At 43.6% G+C, this 22,829-nt stretch overlaps 1 protein-coding gene across 2 annotated transcripts; it reads left to right on the top strand.

Annotated features, from left to right (window-relative positions):
* Window positions 1-5,924: 5,924 nt before the first annotated feature.
* Window positions 5,925-22,433, top strand: ASH2L (ASH2 like, histone lysine methyltransferase complex subunit). Of its 2 annotated transcripts, XM_084615140.1 has the most exons (17): window positions 5,925-6,567; window positions 7,175-7,244; window positions 9,424-9,569; window positions 11,286-11,374; window positions 11,832-11,926; window positions 12,172-12,267; window positions 12,494-12,589; window positions 13,726-13,801; window positions 14,860-14,877; window positions 16,424-16,517; window positions 17,033-17,250; window positions 17,440-17,607; window positions 18,212-18,405; window positions 19,027-19,119; window positions 19,624-19,722; window positions 20,432-20,491; window positions 21,773-22,433. In XM_084615140.1, the coding sequence occupies exons 1-17, from the start codon at window positions 6,296-6,298 to the stop codon at window positions 21,878-21,880; spliced, it is 1,992 nt and encodes a 663-aa protein (XP_084471266.1). In that variant the 5' UTR covers window positions 5,925-6,295; the 3' UTR covers window positions 21,881-22,433. The 2 variants fall into 2 exon arrangements, with proteins under 2 accessions (XP_084471266.1, XP_084471267.1); XM_084615141.1 differs by lacking the exon at window positions 14,860-14,877 and having other exon boundaries at window positions 5,929-6,567.
* The last annotated feature ends 396 nt before the right edge of the window (window positions 22,434-22,829 follow it).

Genomic DNA, 22,829 nt, shown 5'->3' with positions numbered 1-22,829 from the left:
CTCAGTCAGTAAAGAATTAAAAGGTGGTAGCATAATTAATGCCAATCAGCACAGCTGTCTGGTCAGCTAAACTCAATATCATTTTTATGAGATTACAAGTTTAATTGATAAAGGTCATTGTGTTGACATGGAAAAACTTGAATAAAGCATTTGATTTAGACCTGCCCAGTAAGAGCACTATATAAAATCAGTATAGCTCATATTACGTAGATTAAAATCCAGCGAACTGGTCGATTTTTTACAAGGCAATTGTAAGTGAGGAATCCTCCTCCAAAGGAGGGGTTTGCAGTACAACCCCACAGGGATCTGTTCTTGGTGCAATGCTATTCAATATCTTTATCTATGATCTGGAAGGAAATATAAAATCATTGCTGGTAAAGTTTTCAGATGACACACGAATTGGTAGAGTGGCAACTAATGATGAGGATAGGTCAGCTATACAGACCGGCTTGGATTGCTTGGTACGCTGGGCTCACGTGAACAGCAGGTGTTTTAATACAGGCAAATGCAAAGCCCTACATCGAGGAACCAAGAATGTAGGTCTCAATTAAAGGATGGGGTGGGGAAGTACCCTGGAAAGCAGTGACTTTGAAAAGGATTTGGGGGGTCACAGGACGTGATCTCCCAGCGTCATGCTGTTGCTAACAGTGCTAATGCAACATAAGCTGGGGAATATCAGATAGGAGTAGGGAAGGAGTATTCGCTTTGTATCCAGCATTGGCGAGACCGTTACTGGAATGGTTGGATTCTTTATCACATAAAAGTCTCTAAGTCAAGACTGGATGTCTTTCAAATATATGCTGTAGTTCAACTACAAGTTATGGGCTTGATACTGGAATCACTGAAATTCGATGGCCTTTTCTGATGCAGGCTTAAAATATATTCATCTATGTATAAAGCTCAGAAGAACATAAGAATGGCCACACTGGGCCAGACCAAAGGTCCATCCAGCCCAGTATCCTGTCGTCTGACAGTGGCCAATGCCAGGTGCCCCAGAGGGAATGAACAGATCAGGTAACCATCAAGTGATCCATCCTCTGTTGCTCCTTCCCAGCTTCTGGCAAACAGAGGCTAGGGACTCCATCCCTGCCCACCCTGGCTAATAGCCATTGGTGGACCTGTCCTCCATGAACTTATCTAGTTCTTTTTTGGACCCTGTTATAGTCTTGGCCTTCACAACCTCCTCTGGCAAGGAGTCCCACTAACTGACTAACTGCATTGTGTGAATAAATACTTCCTTTTGTTTGTTTTAAAACTGCTGCCTATTAAAATAGTAGTTGTTTAAACTAGAAGTTAGTATTAAAATAGAAGAAGTTTGATCTATGTTAATGATGGTATATGGCTCATAGCACTGCATTTAGATGTACTGTAAGTTGCACATGAGTAAGTTGGTGTGAATATGAATTTAATTTGAGGGTAAACTGTTGTAACTTACCCAGCAAAGGGGCAAAAGGGTAGGGTTGTAGCAGGAAAAGCAACAAACAGGAGAGTATAGGGAGCTGTAAGATACAGTAAAGGGGGAGACTGATACCTTTTAAACGCTCCTGTTCGTCTTGCTAGCAGGAGTTTGTTAGAAATCAGTTACTTCAAACAGATGATCCATATTGCCATTTTAGGATGAAAATGCAACGGATTTCTTGACACATGATTTTGATTGGTATCTGATCCAGCACAGATTGAAATGGCTCTGGATGGAGATGGAAGCATAGCAGAGTACCAAATGCACATTCTCCCCCTCCCCACTCAACTCTGCACATGCTCAGAACGTCAAGGATCTGCTCTGTCTCTAGCTCAGGATCAAAGAGTCCAGTAATGGTCCCACAGCCACTTAGGAAAATGAAAAAAACATTGTTGTTTCTTCCTTCTGAAGTGTTCAAAATATTGATGGCTTTTAAAGGCATTTAAAGCCAAGAGAATTTTGACTTCAAACAGACTGATCTTGAAAGTCTGCTTTCGCTCTGAGGGAAACAGACTCATTAAACTCAACTGGGGCAAAATGCTACACTCTGATGCAGGCAACGTACCTCGATTCTCAGTGCATGCATAGAACTCAGTCGGAGAGGGGATCATAGGAATGGTCCTTTCAGTCTCACATCTTGTCTCCAACAGCCACCGGTACCAAGTACTTCAAAGGAAGGTGCAAGAAACCCCATTTTGGACAATAATGGAATAACCCACCCAGATGGAGAGTTTCTGGTGTGAGCAGAGGTGTGGGTGAGAAGAATTGTGTATACTCCTGCAGTGCTCGAGCCAGAAGGACTTGGAGAGACTCAAGCCCACAAGATTGCCACATCTGAAACCCACAACTTCAACTTCCCAGCCTCTTATGGGCCAGAATTGATTCCCTGCAGGTAAGGCAGAAGGATTTCCCTGTCTGAGTTCCACACCTCTGCTGTCGGGCTCAGCGCTTGGCAATGTGGGATGTCCCCTCCCCAGGCTTGAGAGTCACCACTCCAGCCCGAGCCATAACATCTACACAAGCTCTGCTACCACTGACCTAGGCCTGGAGGTCTCCCCAGGTGCAGTGTTGATAGGCCCTGAGCGACCGAGGGAGACGACTGGACTAGCAGTGAGCACGCAGTGTGGTGATGCAGGAGATGGATGGGAAGGGGGTAGGGGGCTGAGAGAAGATCAGGAAGCTGGACAGGGGCCTGAGGAAGGAAGGGCAGGAGGAGGATGGGGTTGGTCAGTGTCTGGGGGCGAGAGAGATGGAAGGATGCCATTAGTGGTAAATTAAGGGAGAGACTTTCAGCACCAACAGGCTGGACAGCAGCTCCCCTGGATGAGAACTCCAGGGCAAGAAGGCAGCTCCAGGGCATTGTTACAATCCCTTTTATTTCCTCCCTGGCCAAGGTGGGCCTTTGCTTTGCCTTCTGTCATTAGTTACTATTTACGTAGACTGCAGTGACTTCCCAAATTCACAATCATCTAGGCCACCAACATAACCCCAGCCATAGTATTTCACCCAGTGATTCCTACTGAGCCCAGCATTTAGTACTGGAACTAGTGCACTCCATTGAAAGAGACATCCACTCTACCCTTCAGAGGGAAGGGTACACCAGCATCCCAGCAGGGACTGCTCTCCACAACTCTGCCCTCATTTTATGGCTTCTTACAGCTCTCATCATTGAAATATGTAGGTGTCACTGGACAATGATAGGTTTCAGAGTAGCAGCCGTGTTAGTTTGTATTTGCAAAAAGAAAAGGAGTACTTGTGGCACCTTAGAGTAGTTAGAGAAGGAGGCTAAGATTTGCAATAACGGGTGCTCAAAGTAAAGCTCCTGAGTCCATATCTAGGCACCCACAGAAATAACCTGATTATACAGGTCAACTCCCACTAATTGAGTTTGGTACCTAAGTCTGGATTTAGGAGTCTAACTGGAGTAACGCATTTTTAAAAATCTTTCCCTAAATTTGGGTAAGATCCCTCTAGATGATCCTTTCCTCCTCTTTTAATAAATGAGCATATTTGCCTCAACCTTTATCCAGATTGTGCCATTCCTATTTGTCAGTTACTATATGTGACAATCTTATCTTCGCTATCAGTGTTCAGATACCAAGGTGATAAGTGATACTGTAAAATTGAGAAAGAGACCAAGCAAAGTAATAGAAGAGCTGATCTGAGACTCTAAATAACAAAAGCATATGGGATGATAAGACAGCATTTGCTTCTGTACAGGCCTATTTCTTCCTGCTTTTTGTCTGTCTGAGCCCCAAACCGCTATATAATAGAGGGGAGCAGATGGGTCCTAATACCAAGGAGACCTTGTTTTCTTTGGTAAATTGGGCATTCATCTTTAGTAAATTGGACATTTGTAGCACTCCAAGGCCCCCATCATGACTGGGGTGGGGTGGTAGGGGGTGTCATTGTACTGAGGAAAATCCAAACATAAAAGAAAAGGACAGTCCAGGCCCCAAGTACTTTACAACCGGAAAAGGGACAAGAGGCAACAGGACAACATGGCATAGACCAGGCTGACAGAAACAGGAAGGCAAGGTTGCATAGTCAGTTAGCTCAGCATGACATCTGGAGGTTTTAAATGTCCAAATAAGACCAGTTCTGAAGAGATCATGGTGATGGGTGCAGCGTAAGGACATGAATAGGATAGAATATTAATGAATCACTACTTGGCCACACACCTCGCCAGGATCACTAGGCAGTGTACCTGGGCATAGAGATGGGTCATTAGAAGGCACTGGTGTAGGACAGGGTCTGTGCATACTGAGTTGGGGAAGGCATTTGTCCAACTCTTGCTCAGTTGGTACAAAGGTGGATGTACAGCTAATGGCAAGGTTGATGCTGTTATTTCATCCTTTGATGTTCCATGTTTTAAACCAGTCACATAGCACTTCAGAGGGCCTCGCTGAACAGATGGGAATTCTCCTTTGATGTCTCAGGCTCATTCAATCACAGGGCTTTTCCTTCTCTGGTGGAAAATATTGCAAACTTTTGAGAAAAGATTCGTATTCCTTTTGGCGATTCCTGACAGGCTGTGAAGGCTGGGGATCTGGGCACAGGACCAGGAGCCAAGAACAGCAGAGTTCTTCTCTTGGATCTGTCAGTGAATCATTATGTGACCCTAGGCAAGTCACTTTGCCTCTCTATTCCTCCGTTTCTCCCCCTGTAAGATAGGGATAGTATTTCACACGGATGCTGGGATGGGCAAGGCCTTTGTCCCTCTCAAGTTAATGGGACTATTGACATTGACTTCAATGAGAGCCCCATTGTCTGTGATGTTTGAAGCAGGTAATGTTTGTGCAGTGCTTTGAAGATGAAAGTCACAATAGAAGTAAAAAGAAAAGGAGTACTTGTGGCACCTTAGAGACTAACCAATTTATTTGAGCATGAGCTTTCGTGAGCTACAGCTCACTTCATCGGATGCATACCGTGGAAACTGCAGCAGACCTTTATATATACACAGAGAATATGAAACAATACCTCCTCCCACCCCACTGTCCTGCTGGTAATAGCTTATGCATACCGTGGAAACTGCAGCAGACCTTATATATACACAGAGAATATGAAACAATACCTCCTCCCACCCCACTGTCCTGCTGGTACTCTAAGCTATTACCAGCAGGACAGTGGGGTGGGAGGAGGTATTGTTTCATATTCTCTGTGTGTATATATAAGGTCTGCTGCAGTTTCCACGGTATGCATCCGATGAAGTGAGCTGTAGCTCACGAAAGCTCATGCTCAAATAAATTGGTTAGTCTCTAAGGTGCCACAAGTACTCCTTTTCTTTTTGCGAATACAGACTAACACGGCTGTTACTCTGAAACAATAGAAGTAGTAATTATGCTGCAAGAGACTGGCTAGTGAACCACTTCCCTCTATTAGATTATGATCTGAGATAAACCTTACCTGTATTGAAGTAGTTCCTATAAGCTAGTGGTTGTCAACCAGGAGTCTGGGGGCCCCCTGGGAGGGCGACAAGCAGGTTTCACGGGGGCTGCCAACCAGGGCTAGCATTAGACCTGTTGAGGTCCAGGGCAGAAAGCTGAAGCCCCACCACATGGGGTTCAGGGCCCTGAGCTTCGGCCCCGAGCTTCAGCCCCATCCCCTGGGGCTGAAGCCGAAGCCTGAACAAGTTAGTTTTGCAGGGTCCCCTGTGGTGTGGGTCTCTGGGCAATTGCCCTATTTGCTAACCCCTAACACCAGCCCTGGCTTTTATATGCAGAAAACCAGTTGTGGCACAGCTGGACCATGGAGTTTTATAGCATGTTGTGGGAGCTCGGAAAGAGAACCCCGATATAGGCCTCCAATGGAGGATCAAAGCCCCATTGTGGTAGGTCTGGATAGACAGACATCTCCCTTCTTCAGAGTTTAAAAGCTTTATTTTGAGGAAAGGCGCAACTGGGGCGGGTGGAGGGGAAGTAAACTAAGGCAGGACAAAGTAATAGTGATACTGATGCATTTTAATGGAGACAAACCAATGAGTTGCAGCAATCTCAGGTCAGCAGCTGGCCTTTTGGCAGAACGGCTTATCTTCAGCGGTAGATAGATTCCTGCCTTTCCTAGATTCCTGGGAGCCTGCTGAAGTCACAGCCTAGCAGTATGACTTCAGCATCATGGGCCATGATACTCCGACGCAGGCGGGGGAGTCACTGCACGGCGGTGGGGGGGCACGCAGCACGGCACAGCACAGTGATGTCACTGTGCTGCAGTGGGTGACGTCATGGTGTGGCAAGGTGATGTCACTGCATGGCCTGGTGATGTCACTGCACCGCAGTGGAGTGAGGTCACGGCACAGCACATCACGGTGATGTCACTGTGCCGCGGTGGGGTGATGTCATGGTGTGGCAAAGTGAGGTCACGGTAAGGCCCGCTGACGTCACTGCCCCTCCATGGTGGGACGCTGCGCTGCCATCGCCCCTTTCGGGACGGGGAGGGAAATCTCGCGAGAGCCCAGGTGTGAGTTTGGCGCGACTGCGCGGGAGGAAGATGGCGGCGGCGGGAGCGACCGCGGCGGCGCCGGAGGAGGGGGAGGCGGCGGAGGCGGCCGCGGCCCCGGCCGGGGACCCACCGGGACCCCCCGAGCAGGGCGCCGGGGACTCCGAGACCGGGTGAGGCCGGAGCGGGGGCCTCTCGGTTACCCCGGGGGAGGGGGCGGGGCGCTGCACCCCCCGGAGCGGGGGCCCCTCGGTTACCCCGGGAGAGGGGGAGGGGGCGGGGGCGGGGCGCTGCACCCCCCGGAGCGGGGGCCCCTCGGTTACCCCGGGGGAGGGGGCGGGGCGCTGCACCCCCCGGAGCGGGGGCCCCTCGGTTACCCCGGGGGCGGGGCGCTGCACCCCCCGGAGCGGGGGCCCCTCGGTTACCCCGGGGGCGGGGCGCTGCACCCCCCGGAGCGGGGGCCCCTCGGTTACCCCGGGGGCGGGGCGCTGCACCCCCCGGAGCGGGGGCCCCTCGGTTACCCCGGGAGAGGGGGAGGGGGCGGGGGCGGGGCGCTGCACCCCCCGGAGCGGGGGCCCCTCGGTTACCCCGGGAGAGGGGGAGGGGGCGGGGGCGGGGCGCTGCACCCCCCCGGAGCAGGGGCCCCTCGGTTACCCCGGGGGGGAGGGGGCGGGGCGCTGCACCCCCCGGAGCGGGGGCCCCTCGGTTACCCCGGGGGGGAGGGCCCCCACTCCACGGTTACCCCTGGGGCTTCTCACCCTCTCTCTCCTGCCGGTGCAGGGGGGACACCACCCTGGTCGATGTCACCGCCGGCCTGGAGACCGAGTCCTCTAATGGGAAGGATCCCCTAGTACGTGAGTGCTGCTGACCTGGGTCTCTGCGGGGCCTGGGAGGGCAGCGCCGTGGGGTGCCAGCACCAGGTCCCCAGCGGGTTGGGGGAATCCCTTTGGGGCAGGGGCCATTCTTTCCTCTGTTTGTGCAACAGCTGGCATGAGGACAGTCTGATCCCTGATGGGGCCTTTAGACACTGGCACGTTACAAAGCAGGTGTAGCAGTGTGGTGCCCGTGGCACGTTGCTCGTGTGTGTGCCCTGCAGTCTGGATCCGGCTCACTACTGCCTTCCAGCTGCCCTGCCTCTGTGCCCGAAAGCCTGTGTGTGTAACCTGTCAGACCATGCAGATGGGTCACCTATGCGCTGACGCCGATGCGCTACATTAGACTTATCCCTGAGGTGTTTTCATTAACCGCAGTGGGGTTGCCCCACAAATGAACTGAATCAATTGTATGTAAAGTACAAAATATTTCCGTGGGCTGGACATAGGCCTGGCAGGTTGTGGAGTCATTAACACCTATGCCAAGCGGGAGTAAAGTTATACAACTGGTGTAAGACCTGGCCTACCAAAGGAAATCTGTATGTATTTTTCTGTGTGGTTGCTCAGAATAAGAATAGAGAACTTAGTAGGTGCCTGTGCCTTGCCTATAGATAGGGCCCCTACCAAATTCACAGTTCATTATGGTCAATTTCACGGTCATAGAATTTTAAGAATAATACATTTCATTATTTCAGCTATTTAAATCTGAAATTTTCATGGTGTTGTAATTGTAGGGGTCCTGATCCAAAAAGGAGTTCAGGGAGGGAGGTGTCACAAGGTTATTGTACGAGCGGGTTGCGGGACTGCCACCCTTCCTTCTGCGCTGCTGCTGGCAGGGTGCTGCCTTCAGAGCTGGGTGCCCGGCTAACAGCCGCCGCTGTCTGGACACCCTGCTCTGAAGGCAGCGCAGAAGTAAGGGTGGCAATACTGCAACTCTTTTCCCCACCCCCCAAAAAAAATAACCCTGCGACCGTCCTGCAACTACCTTTTGGGTCAGGACCCCAATTTGAGAAACGCAGATCTTCCTCAGCAAATCTGTATAGTATAGTATAGGGTAAAAGCACACAAAAGATCAGATTTCACAGTCCGTGATGTGTTTGTCATGGCTGTGAATTTGGTAGGGCCCTATCTGTAGAGTCCAGTGTTGACTGAGCCAGTGCAAAAAAATATAAAAAATGCCTGCAATCGTTTGCAGGCATAAATTTCCTGTGTGTGTGGTGCATTCTTATTTGGTAGCATCTTACAGCCTCTGCCCAGATGTAAATAGATACACAAAGTGTCTGGTGGCAGAGAATCCTGCCCAATGTATTTTCTCTGGTGGTCAAACCTAAAACTTGTTTTTTTTAAATGTTCTTTTGATACTTAATAACAACAAAAAAAGCTTAGTACACCTGGCCTGATTCACCTATTGCTTTGGGAGGAAACTGTCATAAAGATGCTTGAAGAAAACTTTTTTTGTCTTTACTAGTATAATGGGCCTTTATTCGCTGATGATTAGCACAAGAGAAGGGGAAATATAATTTAAAATAGAAAATATTTTCCCTGAGGCACCAGTAAAATGTTACTAGTTAGCTCTCAGTGGCCTGGCAAAGTATGAAATGTCAGAGGTCTTGAAAGACTAAAGTTACATATTGGCTCAGGGACAGCTGCATTCAGACTAGTGATAGAATGAAAATGCTGGAACTGTGAACAATGTGAAGAAATTCAGACTGAAATTTCAAAAAGTTACATTTTAGCAGCCATTGCTGTATATGAAAAATTAAACATGTACTCCTTGAGTCCAGTGAGAGAGATTTTCTCATTTTGGCTTTTATTCACCTCTAAATCTCCCCTCCCTTAACTTACCATGCTATATTGCTCACCTATGCAAAAGCCAATCCTTGATTCAGCAGCTAAAATTGTCACCTGTTTCCATGGAGAAGCTTGTGTGGTTGTCTCTGTTGTCTGATGCCATTCAATAGTTCAGACCCATTCACAGCAGAGTTGTACCTCAACTATTGGCCTTTTGAAGAAATAAGGAGGAATCTTTTGATCCTTTAAACTTTAGCAATCTCTACAGGGGACTGTAATGGACGAAACGTGACTTGATTGACATGGGATTGTTCTTGGCGCTCTGTTTAATCAAGTCCAGACCTGTTAACGCTGTTATGATTGCAGGAAGGTGCTGGGGACAGTTCTGAAGTCTTGGACACTCAGCCGGGTTCAGTGGATGAAGAGAATGGGCGACAGCTTGGAGAGATAGAGCTGCAGTGCGGGATTTGTACAAAGTGGTTCACAGCGGACACCTTTGGCATTGATACTACGTATGTAATAACTCTGTTTAGTACTCTGCCTATAAGCTGTTCTTCTCTGGCCCCCCCCCAGCACCATGGTATTTTTGTATCTTCCAGAATTTACTCTAAATTCTATTGAACTTCTCTGTAAAATAGCGGTTTGTTTTTTAAGAACAAACTCCAACCCAGGAATGGTATACTTACTTGTGAAATGCTTCTGATTCCAGCTGAGGGAGGCCTCCAAAAAGCACAGTTAACTTAGAGCTAGGGTTGTTCAGGACTAATTTTTGTATCAGTGCAATCACTAAAAATCAAGGAAATTCCCAGTTAAGGCAAACGTAACAACCATATGCACTCACAGACTCCAAAAAGTTAAAAAGCTCAGTGAAGCAGAGCTAAGGAAAATAACACATACAGTAGAACCTCAGAGTTATGAACATCAGAGTTACACACTGACCAGTCAACCACACGCCTCATTTGGAACCAGACGTACACAATCTGGCTACAGAGACCAGAAAGAAAAAAAGCAAATACTGTATAATACTGTGTTAAACATAAACTACTAAAAAAGGGAAAGTTTAAAAAAAAAAAAAAAAAAGACTTGACAAGGTAAGGAAACTGTTTCTGTACTTTTAAATTCAAGATGGTTAAAAGCAGCATTTTTCTTTTGCAGGAAAGTTTCAAAGTTGTATGAAGTCAATGTTCAATTGTAAACTTCTGAAAGAACAAGCTTCATGTTTTGTTGAGAGTTGTGAACATTTCAGATTTATGAACAATCACTGTTCTCGAGGTGTTCATAATTCTGGGGTTCTACTGTACGGCATTACATGAGATTCTGAACATTTTTGTTACATCGCAAAGGTGATGGAGTGAAGAATTTTCTTTATTAAAAGATTCAGATCCTAAACTCAGTCAAATCAATACATTTTGAAAAGATGCTGCCGGGTAGACGAAGTGCTAAATCTAAGTTTTGTTTTGTTTTTGTTTAAACAAAAATGGAAATATTTAGAATGTAAATTCCCTGGGGAAAAGACCTTGTCTTCCTATTTTGTTTGTGTACAGTCTAGCACACTGAGAGCTATGTAAACAATAATAAACAACAGTTTTACATAACACAAATTATTTATCTTTTTCTTACAGTTCTATGAAAAGTCTTTGTTTGCATTTAGACATTCTCTTGAAGTATTTGCAGCCTTGAGCTACTGCATGAGAGATGTGAAACTGACTTAAAAAAGGGGTCAGGGGAGGGAGGAGAGAGTCGGCTAGTTTATATTTGCTGACTGAAGAGCAAAAAGATAGAGACACTGTAAATGGAAAGTAAATTCAATTTGATATTTGAGGTGTCTAAGGAATCTTCTTTTTAAAGGTAACTTTAATGTGTGTTAAATAAAAATTAGTTTTAAAATGGGCTTGGTTCGTGTTTTATGGGGAAGTTTGCTATAGCTATAGACGTACCTTGACTAATCCATGGTTCATTGTTAAAGGCCCCTGAGTTGCTTTCAGCTTACCTTGGTGGCCGAATTTCAGGACTGCTTCTTAAAACAGAAAAATGACATTTAGTCCACATTCACGTTTTCCAGAATTTAATAGTTTTCATTGTTGCTGACACTGAGTTACCAAATCTGATGAAAACATCTGTGAATGTGCGTGGGTGACTTTTTTAATGCAGAAAGAGAGTAATCATTTTCTTTTTCTGATGTAATGGAAAAGCTGTGGATAGTGTCAAATGATTTTGCTGTTTCACAGATCATGTCTGCCTTTCATGACCAACTACAGTTTCCATTGCAATGTCTGCCATCACAGTGGGAACACATACTTTCTAAGAAAACAAGCAAGTAAGTAAAAACAAACACTTACTGTAAAAGCTTGATTTTCTTCCCCTCTTTGAATCTTTGTTGGGGATGGAATGGTCCTGCATGACCTTTGTCCTGTAGCTGATTAAAGTCTGTCTGTGGGTCTGGTGAGGATTTGCGGTGCTGATTGCAATACAATGTGCTGGAGAGCTGACTTCTCTAGACCTGGAGGATGCCATTGTGCAAATGAATTTCTTAGGCTGGTAGAATTCTTGCCTTCAGCCCAGGTTCCTTTTGTTTATGAGCACATAACTCGCTCTAGCACCCACATTTCCAAAACTCAGGATATTGTAGATGTGAGGCCAACTAATGGAAGTTCATCTAAGATTAGATCTGCTGTGTTCTTAGTATTTACCAACCTTATGGTTATATATAAATATACTTGACCTTCATCAAGAATGTAACTGTGGTTCTGGTATATTTTTGTTTTGTTTTTAAGATCTGAAGGAAATGTGCCTTAGTGCTCTGGCCAACTTGACGTGGCAGTCAAGGACACAAGATGAGCACCCAAAAACTATGTTCTCAAAAGACAAGGTACAGATATAATTAGACAGTTACACCTGAACGTGAGTTATGACTTGATAAAAAGGGAATTGCCTAGATCCACAAGTTCAGACAAAAATTGACAGTATGAGCTGTCAGTTTGACCAGCTCTGATAGGTCAGTTATAATGTGTATGATCTGGCGTTGAAAGATAGGTTGGCTTAATAAAGTAATTTTAACTCTTATCATATAACTGTTTTAAGGCCTCATTTTATTACCTTTTTTTTTTTAAATAGGATATTATACCATTTATTGACAAGTACTGGGAGTGTATGACAACGAGACAGAGACCTGGAAAAATGACTTGGCCAAATAACATTGTAAAAACAATGGTAAGTAACTAAAAGTTTAAATTTGCAGAGGATCTTTGTTAATGATTGAGCTGCTTTCTGATAGTATTATTTAATAATAATTAGAATTGAACAAGACAAATAGTCCAGACATTAATACTGTCCCTGTGACTTCTTACTTTGTGGTGTGTATCTACTGTAAATTTTACACAGTTATTCTTGGGCATGACTTGGTCTTCTGAAGGTGTTTTTAACTCCCATATTTCAGTGTAAAGAAAGGGATGTGTTCTTGGTGAAAGAGCATCCAGACCCAGGTAGTAAAGATCCAGAGGACGATTATCCAAAGTTTGGGCTACTAGATCAGGTACGTGATTGAGGCAGGGAGAAAGTTCTCCTTTCTGCACCATGGTTCTCGTGTAACTAATATTAAGAGCATTTGAGCATTAGGACTTTGTATTGCATTGCCAAAGATTGTGGTACATAAAGGTGTTTATAAATGTAAAAAGGCACATTTAAGTACACACGTTTGGAATGTATACATGTTGCCTGCTGTTTGACAATGTATTCACAATAAGAAACTGGAGTCCCACCAGGAATTTAATCCCAGGGACCTAGTTAACTTTTCTGATACAAATTCCAATTGTTTGTCCTCTTTAGCACATTCTGTGCAGTTGTGCTGTGCTGCTGTTCCAACTCTGCTGGAGGAACATTCAAGTGGAAAGAATATGGGAATGTTGGGAGTTCCACCCACTAGCTGCCTGGCCAGCCTCAATTACATGATTTGGCAATAATTCTGGAAGGGATGCGTGATAGTCTACTATTGTTGGGTGCTAATGCTTTATTTTCTAGTGTGTGCAAGGGCTTTTAAAAGGTATCTCTGTTTTTATGGCCCTTGTTGAACTCTCTGATGGCATCAAAAATACCCTTTCTTCATGCTGTTCTGGTAACGTTATGATGTAATCTCCTGCCTTTGGCAATGGAGACTATCCTGTTGTTTTCCTCATTCTTTTTGTTGTGATTCACTCAAAATGCAGGCAGGAATCTTGCCTCTGTTTTTAAAAAGCTTGTCCCTCAGCCAGCATGTGTCTAGAATATAGGAAGGCTTAAAATCTCTACTAACTTATGCCTAGCTGTTTATATGAAATATATGGTACACAATCCCAGAGACTGGTAACTTCCTGATGCTATGTGACAGTTTCTTAGCACAAATAAAAATGGCAAGAGCTTGACCCACAGGGGGCTGTGGCTGTGTAGTTTGGGTCCTTTTTATAAAATTAGAAAAAACATAATCATCCCAAGGTATAAGATGCAAGACTTCTGCTCTGAACTTGTTTTATGCCATGCTGCTAAAGTTTCAGTAGCACTTCAGTTCTCGGAAATCCTGAAGAGCAAAAGCTTCTTGCTCAGAATTTGAACCAGACACATGCTCTCAGAATGAGTGGTAAGTACCAACCTGCCCATAAATCTGTAATATTGTTAAACTGAGTTTTTCTTTTTCAGGACCTTGCTAATATTGGTCCAGCGTACGATAACCAGAAGCAGAGCAATGCTGTATCTGCTAGTGGAAGCTTAAATGGCAAGTTTTTTAATTTTACTAAAAGAAAATGTGCTGAATATTTGGGAATATTTCACATTTCTTAAAGTCCTACAGCTGAACACACCCTTGATTATATTAACTTTAACGTTTACAGCTTAATAAATATTAAACACCGACTGGCCTGTATGTAAATAGTCTTGTAACTGCTATTTCCAGGATTTATTGAGCCAACTTAAATCTGTCTTGTTTTTCTGTCGTGATATCAATTAGTCTTTACCCGATCACAGATGCGTAAGATGATCACACTTTTAGACAGCTGGTCATACCATAGTAGTACACGTGCTTGTAAGATAGCTGTTTTAAAACCTGATATCATCACTGAAAACAAAGTGCCTTCCTCTTTCCCTGTCCAACCCCAAAATGTTGATGTTTAATTGTGGCAGAACATTATCCCACAAACTTCCCATTTTCCTCATTCTGAGATTTCAGGAGCACTTGGGAAGCTTTATTCCATTATACATTTCCAAGTAACGATCACTTGCAGCTTAGTGTTCTCTCTCTTAGTGGAATGACCACGCCGATGGAGTAATCTCTTCGGCTCTGTCCATACTAAGAGCTAGAGGAGTGATCGCCTGCTTGCCAACATGTACTCGTGCTGTGGCAGCATGGCTCAGGTGGGTCTGTATTTCCACTGCTGCATCCCTTGTTGCCACGGCTACACAACTATTTATACCCACGCTAGCTCTCCTCCAGCTAGCCTGAGAACTTCTGTGCAAGTTGGGAGTCACTCCCGTAGCTCAAAGTGTAGACATAGCGTTTGTGTGTGAGGCAGACTTTTTACTGTTGCCTAATATAAACTAGCCACCAAAAACCTGCTGGTTGTGCACGGTGTTAAACCCTTTCTCAGTAACCCTACGTGCGTTATCTAGTGCCCAGCCTGAGGTGGTTCTCTTTTTAAACCAAAAAAAAAGAAATTGTGCACCTGTCCATCACTGCAGATCTCTAAAGTGTATATTGTCTCCATTTCATGCACTGGTGATGTTTTACTTTAGTTATTAAAATTTGAGAAATACATGGTGCCACTTCTGTCCCTACAGGTGGAGCCTCTTTGGGAGGTGAATATTTACCTTTCAGCTTCTAAAACTTAAGTATTGTTGTGGTTTGGAAAAGCTTTTTGCTCAATTGTCTTAGAAGCTAAAGTGAAGTAAAAATCTAAAGCGTGTCCTAAAAATGATTGCAGTAATATTTAATATGAAACTGTAATTCCAGTTTTTAATGTTTAGCAGTTAGAAGCTTTTAAATTGTCATATTCTGCCTCACATGACTGATATAAAGTGTCTTTCACTTTAATTTGTTCTCTTGTGTAGGATTCAATTTTGATTTGATACCAAACTCAAGTTCAGAATGTAAGAACTGGCTTCTGAAGAATTGGTGTATTAAACACAAGCACAAAATTTACACTGTGCTATTGGTCAGGTAAAATTCAGACATGCTAGGGTAGCTTTAGTTTTGCGATTTATAAACCTACTATGACAAACGAAGGCGTTAGTAATCTGCAGTATAGCTACGGACAAGTGCAGTTTAGATCAGTTCATGTTTGTGCAGAATATGATATCCCCTCAAAGATCTCAATCCCTTACACTGCAACAGGTATGCTGATAATTTAAAAGCTTGCTACTTCTTACAGTACACTACGCAGTTGTTAAACGTGTTTCACTGCAGTAGAGCAAAATTGTGTATTCTTTCATTTTTAGGTCAGTAATGTAAGTAAGCTATATTTTTCCTCCGAGGATGTGATTTATTTTATCACTTAAATAATAAATATATTCAATACAGGTTCAAAGTAATTTGGTTTAGCAAATACATTAAAGGAGTTAGACACTATTTGGCATAATTCTGGTGTTAGATGTTCAATGTTTTGTCTTACCCTGCAGTTTGATGAAACTAGTGTTGAAGACATTAATATTAACATGAAATGCCTTGCTCTTAATATTTACATTGCAAACAATAACAATTTTGGAAACACTGCAGAGAAACACCTTTTATTGCTTTTTTTTTTTCCCCATTTTGGTGTATTTCATTTTCTATATTGAACTTAACGTTAAGTGCTTACTGCTGAAGCAGATATTGTGTGTCAAAGTGTATTGCAGGCATATTGTAAATCATTGAGACAACTGACAGTCTGCTTAAAATGGGAAAAAAGTCAACTTTGGGAGCGCGGTTACTTCTGCAAAAACAAATTAAATCCGTTGTCCTTGTGTGTTTGGAACTTCCATGAAAGTGTGTCAACATTTGTTCTCAAACTAAATATACAAATGATACCATTTGAAAAGAAAACTATGGGCAAGTAAAGATTTGTAATTCACGTAATAAAATTGTTGAGTTTCCTCTTGTTAAATGCGTTTTGATAAACTGACTTTATTATCCACACGTTTCTCTTAAAACTGATTAGAGACTGAAGATAAATTTTCTTTTGCTAGATTAGTTTTCTCTGAATGGTGTCAATGTCAAACTTCTATATAGAAGTTGAATGTTTTTTGTTTAATGAAGCCATTTGATAGTGACACACATGGAGTTTCTGCACTCATAGATTCCTTCTATAACCAACCATTGCATATAAAGCACTAGCTGATGTGGATTTGTGGTAATTTCTCTCCAAAGGGGGCATTCCAGCAGGAGGTAGTGGGAAAGGAAGAGGAGCAAAACGCAAACAGCAAGATGGAGGGACCACAGGAACAGCCAAGAAAACCAGAAGGTAAATAGAAAGACACAGGCTAAGTGAAATAACTTAACAGTGGCAGGCGGACAAAGTACAGGAAAATATAGGGAACACTCTTGTATCGGCCAGGGTTGTGAGGATGGTCTGTCTTAATGACAGAATAAGTGCCTCCCATCTTTGACGCAGTTCTGCACGTGCTATTTGGAAATTAAGATGGTGCAACCTTGTTATAAACTTTAATCTCCCACCATTCAAACTAACATTTTGATATAATCTGTCCTCACGCTAAGATATAGACCATCATATAATATAAACTTCCTGTATGTGAATATATGCCCACCTGGTTTAGAAACTGTCACTTTGAGCACCACTTAAGATCATCACCAGTGGGAAGGTGTAGTCATCTGCATGTCTGTAAAAGGCAGTGAAGGGGAAAGTATTTGAAGGGTGGCTTTGCTTAAGAAATTGTTAGAATGTTGTTCGTGTGGGTGTGTGGTTCCTGCCAATTATGCTGAAGTCAATGCTAATATTTTTCCTTGTGCTTCTTCCAGTGACCCCTTGTTTTCTGCTCAGCGCCTGCCACCTCACGGTTACCCTCTGGAGCACCCCTTTAATAAAGATGGATATCGTTACATTCTGGCTGAGCCTGACCCCCATGCGCCTGATCCAGAGAAACTGGAGCTAGACTGCTGGGCAGGAAAACCTATTCCTGGAGATCTCTACAGAGCATGCCTATATGAACGAGTCCTCCTAGCATTGCATGACCGAGGTAAGCTGGATAGCCAGCTCCCCACATGAGGGATCTTCTCTGTAACCTCACTGTCTTGGTTACTAAAGCTTCAAGACATAATTGTGCTGGGAAACAGACATGGATGTTAAACTGAGCTTCGCAATCTTTGATCGGTTTGCTCACCCGCTTGTTAATCACAAATCGCATCTGTCTTTCTAACTACTGTAGCACCTCAGCTAAAGATCTCTGATGACAGACTGACCGTTATTGGAGAGAAAGGATACTCTATGGTACGAGCCTCGCATGGGGTGCGGAAGGGAGACTGGTACTTTGAGATATCTGTGGATGAGATGCCTCCAGACACAGCTGCCAGACTTGGCTGGTCGCAGCCACTAGGTAAAGTAATTGCTGAAGACCCCTTAACAAAGCAAAGCTTCCTGCTTCTGTTTTCATTTCCTGCATTTTGAGTAGCTCAGACCCCTGAACAATAAGCCCAAGTACTAACGAGAGGGGAAGTCGATGTTGATTGGTTACGGAAGTGCTAGAACCCTTAAGTGTATTTTTCTGAGAATGTGATTGGAGCAGGACTGGTGCAAACCCTTTGCAATATTGTGTAGTGAGTCATAGTGCCCGAGCACCTAGTTTTCTGCTTGAGTACAGATTAGTCCTGCAGATTCTTGGCTTCACTGTTGCTTGCTGGGCCTTGCTAATCATTTAGGGTTTATTAACTCCTCCTAGCCCAGTTCAACAGTCCGTGCCATAGTTTTAAGAGCCAACAGCAGGTGTGTCGTGAATATTTATGAAGTAAATATTTTCAGTATTAAGTGGAAAACTTTGCACTGAAACCCATAGAAATATGTAGCCTGGATGGAAAAAATGTCTCGTACGATTAGATGTTAGTGCCTGGTAACCCGAGCTGCTTGTAGAAACAGTTACTTTCATGCAAGGTCCTGAAGAAAAGGGTCTGGTGCTTCCAGGGCTGACCTCTGGTTTTCTACAGGGAACCTTCAGGCTCCCCTAGGCTATGACAAGTTCAGTTACTCCTGGCGCAGCAAGAAGGGAACAAAGTTTCATCAGTCCATAGGCAAACACTATTCAGCTGGCTATGGGCAAGGAGATGTACTGGGTTTTTATATCAGTCTTCCTGAAGACACAGAGACTGCAAAGTCACTGCCTGATACCTATAAAGATAAGGTAAGCTGGATTCCTCTAGGCTGTGCCTAGCTGGTCTCAATTTGTTTAACTATACCAGACCTTGGCTATGCTAAACGGGGCCCGACACTTGAATATGCAGTAACCCACAGTGGAAAATGGGCTTGTCCAAACCTCAGTCTTGCAGTTGCCCAGGTTCTATGATGAACCAGCATCCCTCTAACTGAATGGGAGGCAAATAATGATGTGTTAACTCTTACCACTGACTAAGGAAGTAGCATGGTGTGAAGGTCTGGAAGACTAGTTTTAAAAGCCCCAAATGCCTTACAACAGTCCTTACCTCAATTCCAGATGCTACAAGCGAGGGTCAGATGAGCTTGACTACCTCCCAGTTATTCAGTAAGGCACATCAATGTCTTGGTTCCATGAATGTGCCAATCTACAGAAATGCTGCCAACGGGACTAGTTCAGAATTCTTATTCCATACTTAATGGAGCCTCATTTGTCATTGGTGACCTGACGTTTGTTATATCTGGGTCTCCAGTTGCCAGGGGCTTGTGTACTAACCAGTCCTATCGCATCTGTCTACCATTAATTAGAATATTACTAAAAGTAATGGTGTGAATGTCTTGCAGACCTGGATCTGTTGCTTACCTTTTTTAGGCTTTGATCAAGTTCAAAAGTTACTTGTATTTTGAAGAGAAGGACTTTGTGGATAAAGCAGAGAAAAGCCTAAAGCAAACTCCTGGAAGCCAAGTAAGTTGGATGTCTGGAGTGGGGTGGAAACTTGAGCCCAGACACTTTAGAAATCCATAGAGCACCACCAATCTCTTGAACAGGTTCACTGTACAGTCCTTGGCAGATTTTCACTTAAGATTCTTGGTGTTCATTTATTTGAATCTTATCACACAGTTTTACAAAGATGTCAAGTTGGATGGTCTCTGTTAGGCTTACATAGACTTGAATAAGCAAGCAATAGACTTGAATAAGCAAGCAATGCAGCTTGGGTTACACCTTCTTTGACCTGTAATAACACTGCAGCTAGTTATGTTTTGTGGAATGCAAGACTTTAGACTAACTTATTTTTCAGTCACAAATGGACAAAGCATCTTGCAAAATGAAGCAAAGAGAGAGTTGCTAACAGAGCATAAAGCCTAAATGCATAAGACAACAAATTGGGGGAGGGCGGCTACAAATAATGTAGGGCTAGTCAGTAAAGCATGAACACCTCTTGATTCCGTTACTGTTTCCGTTTTGCAGATAATCTTCTATAAAAATGGTGTCAGCCAAGGAGTTGCCTTTAAAGAGATTTTTGAAGGTGTTTATTTCCCGGCCATTTCTTTGTATAAGGGCTGCACGGTAGGTACAGGTTGTGGTGCTCGGGGGGCAGAAAGTGAATTATTTGTGTTGCAGTAGTGTGTAGGAAGTCCAGTCATGGAGCAGAACCGCATTGAACTAGGCAATGTGCAAACACAACAAAAAGGGTCCCCACCTATACCAGTGTACCATCTGAACGTGCATTCGGGGAGGAGTCAAACAGAACTAAGATTATTCCAGTGATGTGGGCCTAGTGTTTTCAGAGCACTCTTGCAGTAGCTCATCTGCCTACTGTGGGCTGCAAGTAGATGTATAAAGAGACTCCACTTGAAGCTGCTCTTAACTTTAGTTCTGTTACATCACTAATCTCCATAAAGCTGAAGCAAAGCATTTACCTGTGGTGAGTGAGATCCTAGCTTTCCATGTCACCTAAAACCACCCAGCCTGTTAAATGCTGAGTGAGCAATTTCCCTTGCTATCTGTTTTTTAGTTTCAGAGTAACAGCTGTGTTAGTCTGTATTCGCAAAAAGAAAAGGAGTACTTGTGGCACCTTAGAGACCAATTTATTTGAGCATAAGCTTTCATGAGCATCCGATGAAGTGAGCTGTAGCTCACGAAAGCTCATGCTCAAATAAATTGGTTAGTCTCTAAGGTGCCACAAGTCCTCCTTTTCTTTCTGTTTTTTAGTATTACTTTGCTTCCTGTTGTGCACATCCATCTGATGCTAAATAGATCTATCTCCCTGTCACAGGTTTCAGTAAACTTTGGACCGTACTTCAAATACCCTCCAAGAGATATCACTTACCGTCCCGTAAGTACTAATTCATAACTACATCTTCTTTTTCTTGTGCTGTTAACATGGTATAGAGTTTAAATTCAACTTTTGTACCTCCATTCTGTCAGCACGAGAGCTTAAGATTATGAGTGGACCACTCAGTTGTCACCTGGCTCTCTTTTGGAGGGTGGCAAGGAGGCATTAATAGTAACTTTCTGCTAACTTCATTAGGACAGCTACATTACCAAGGTGTGTATTTGAGCAACATTTTGTTGAGGGGAAATATACACTGGGTTTTAAAAGTCCAAAAGCACCATGTTAGTTTGAGGTACTTGATGGATCCTGCTAATTATTTCCCTGTAGTTTACATGTGCAACCTTAGACTATGTGCTCGAAGTGCAGTTCCTAAAACAAGGCACTCTTCACCTCAAATATTTACTGGAAGTAAAAATTAGGGGGAAAAAATCTAAAATTTTTCCCATTACCCTGTATTGCAGACTCCTACTTCTGACTCTATTGAGAGCAAGTTAGAAAAATCCAAAGAGGGATTGGACATTTACTTGGTTAACATGAATTACTTCCTTTTTGAACTAGAGTATATCTTTCAAAAAACATGGTCACATTATCCCACATCTGCCTCCAGTCCCTTATATTGAAGCATCTAGACTAAACTACCCTAGGAATTGCCAGACTGGATCAGACCAATGTCTTCAAATGTTAAGGTTGCATCTAAAAATATTGGGGAAGGTAGAAAGCGGCATTTTGCCTCTAAGGCGATGCTTCAGAGAGCATGTCAACTCCAGTGTTCCATCGGTGAAAGTATGACCCCGGTCACAAATGGAAGGTATTGCATCAGGTATTCCTTGAACTTTCCTTTGTCCACCAGCTCTCTACTTTGAAAAGAGCGTACGCTTGCCAACCTTATTGTGTGGTGGGGGATTTAAGTGCTTTTTCCAATAAATCTTAAGGAATTGGTCTAAAGAACTCTTAACAGGTATTAAAATAGATGGATGAGCTAGATTAGAGTGGGTGAAAGCCCTGGATGTGGATTTCATTGCTTAGTGTAAGACACTGGTAGTTTAAGGATTATTGCCTTTTCCATAGGGTATATTTAGCAGAAAATGTTCCTTGAAGGCAGTTATGCCCATTGCTATATACACAAAGAGTTGTGTGACAGAAGTAAGGAGTCTTTATACTGAAGTTAACCCATTTCCCATCAGAGAAGTGATAGAAAACAGCACAGTGCTAAGCTGTGCCCTGCACCCCAAGTAATTAAAGCAGGGCTGCTGTAATCTCTTCTCTTCCCCTTCCTGACAGCTAAGTGACATGGGCTGGGGTGCTGTTGTAGAGCACACGTTGGCAGATGTCCTGTATCATGTGGAGACCGAAGTTGATGGAAGACGAAGCCCACCGTGGGAGCCCTAGAGGAGATGCTGTATATACAGATTTCTTAAACACTGGACAGACATGGTTTATTTCTAGAGAATTGCAACATCACTACTTTGTAAAGGATGAACCAGGCTCAGCTGCTACCTAACTGGCAGGTATTTATAGAGGGCTTGGGTTATTGGTGGTGGTAGGTGTACGCTATATTTTGAAAACCCAACCTCTGCCATGTTACATGTATTGTGCTACTCAGTGGTGTCTTCTGGAGTTTTCAGCTAACTGTATTTTTAACAAGTTACTGGAGTGAGTATTTGATTGTATCACAACTGCATTTAATATCCAGATTAGTCACTGCACCAGGAGTGGGCAATAGCCATACAGCCCTGCTTCATCATACATTTCAATTGAGCAGTTGTAGCCAAATACCTTCAACACAGATGCTTATACTAAACTGTGTTAAGGATTTTTAAAACTGTAAACAGCTTCCATACAAAGGGATCTTGTTGTACCAAAACTAAAGTTATGGGGGAGAGATTGTGATTTTTATATTAACTGGCAACCAGTTTAAAATAAACTTTCCCCAAGCTTGTTACATCTTTTGTCTGTTTTATGGCTAAAGACTTAACAAACCTCCTTAGCCAGAGTAGCATGTGTGATGTGCTCTTAGCTTGACCCCCCTTTCTCCAGGCATTGTAGGAAACAGTGCACCAGCCTTATCCTGTATAGGAGTGAGTCAGAGTGCACTTTCACTTAGTCCTAAGAACTGGGCAGCTGAGTTTAAATGTATACTGCAGGGGCTATTCACTAGAACTGTGCTTACCTGATGTAAGTTAAGGTTTGACTTGCAGAGACCAACAGCAGCTGTAAGCTACTTTTCAGGCCTTATGGCACTAACAAACCATCTAAAGGTTTATTTTGTTGTGGGTAGAGAGAGAGAGCAAGCTAAGTTAAGATGAAATTCCAGGGCCCAGGCTTTCAAGCATATTTA

Source organism: Lepidochelys olivacea (genome assembly GCF_965140295.1).
Source record: "Lepidochelys olivacea isolate rLepOli2 genome assembly, chromosome: 26".
In the NCBI taxonomy this organism is placed as follows: Eukaryota; Metazoa; Chordata; order Testudines; family Cheloniidae; genus Lepidochelys; species Lepidochelys olivacea.
This window is presented reverse-complemented; position numbering and strand designations above follow the sequence as displayed.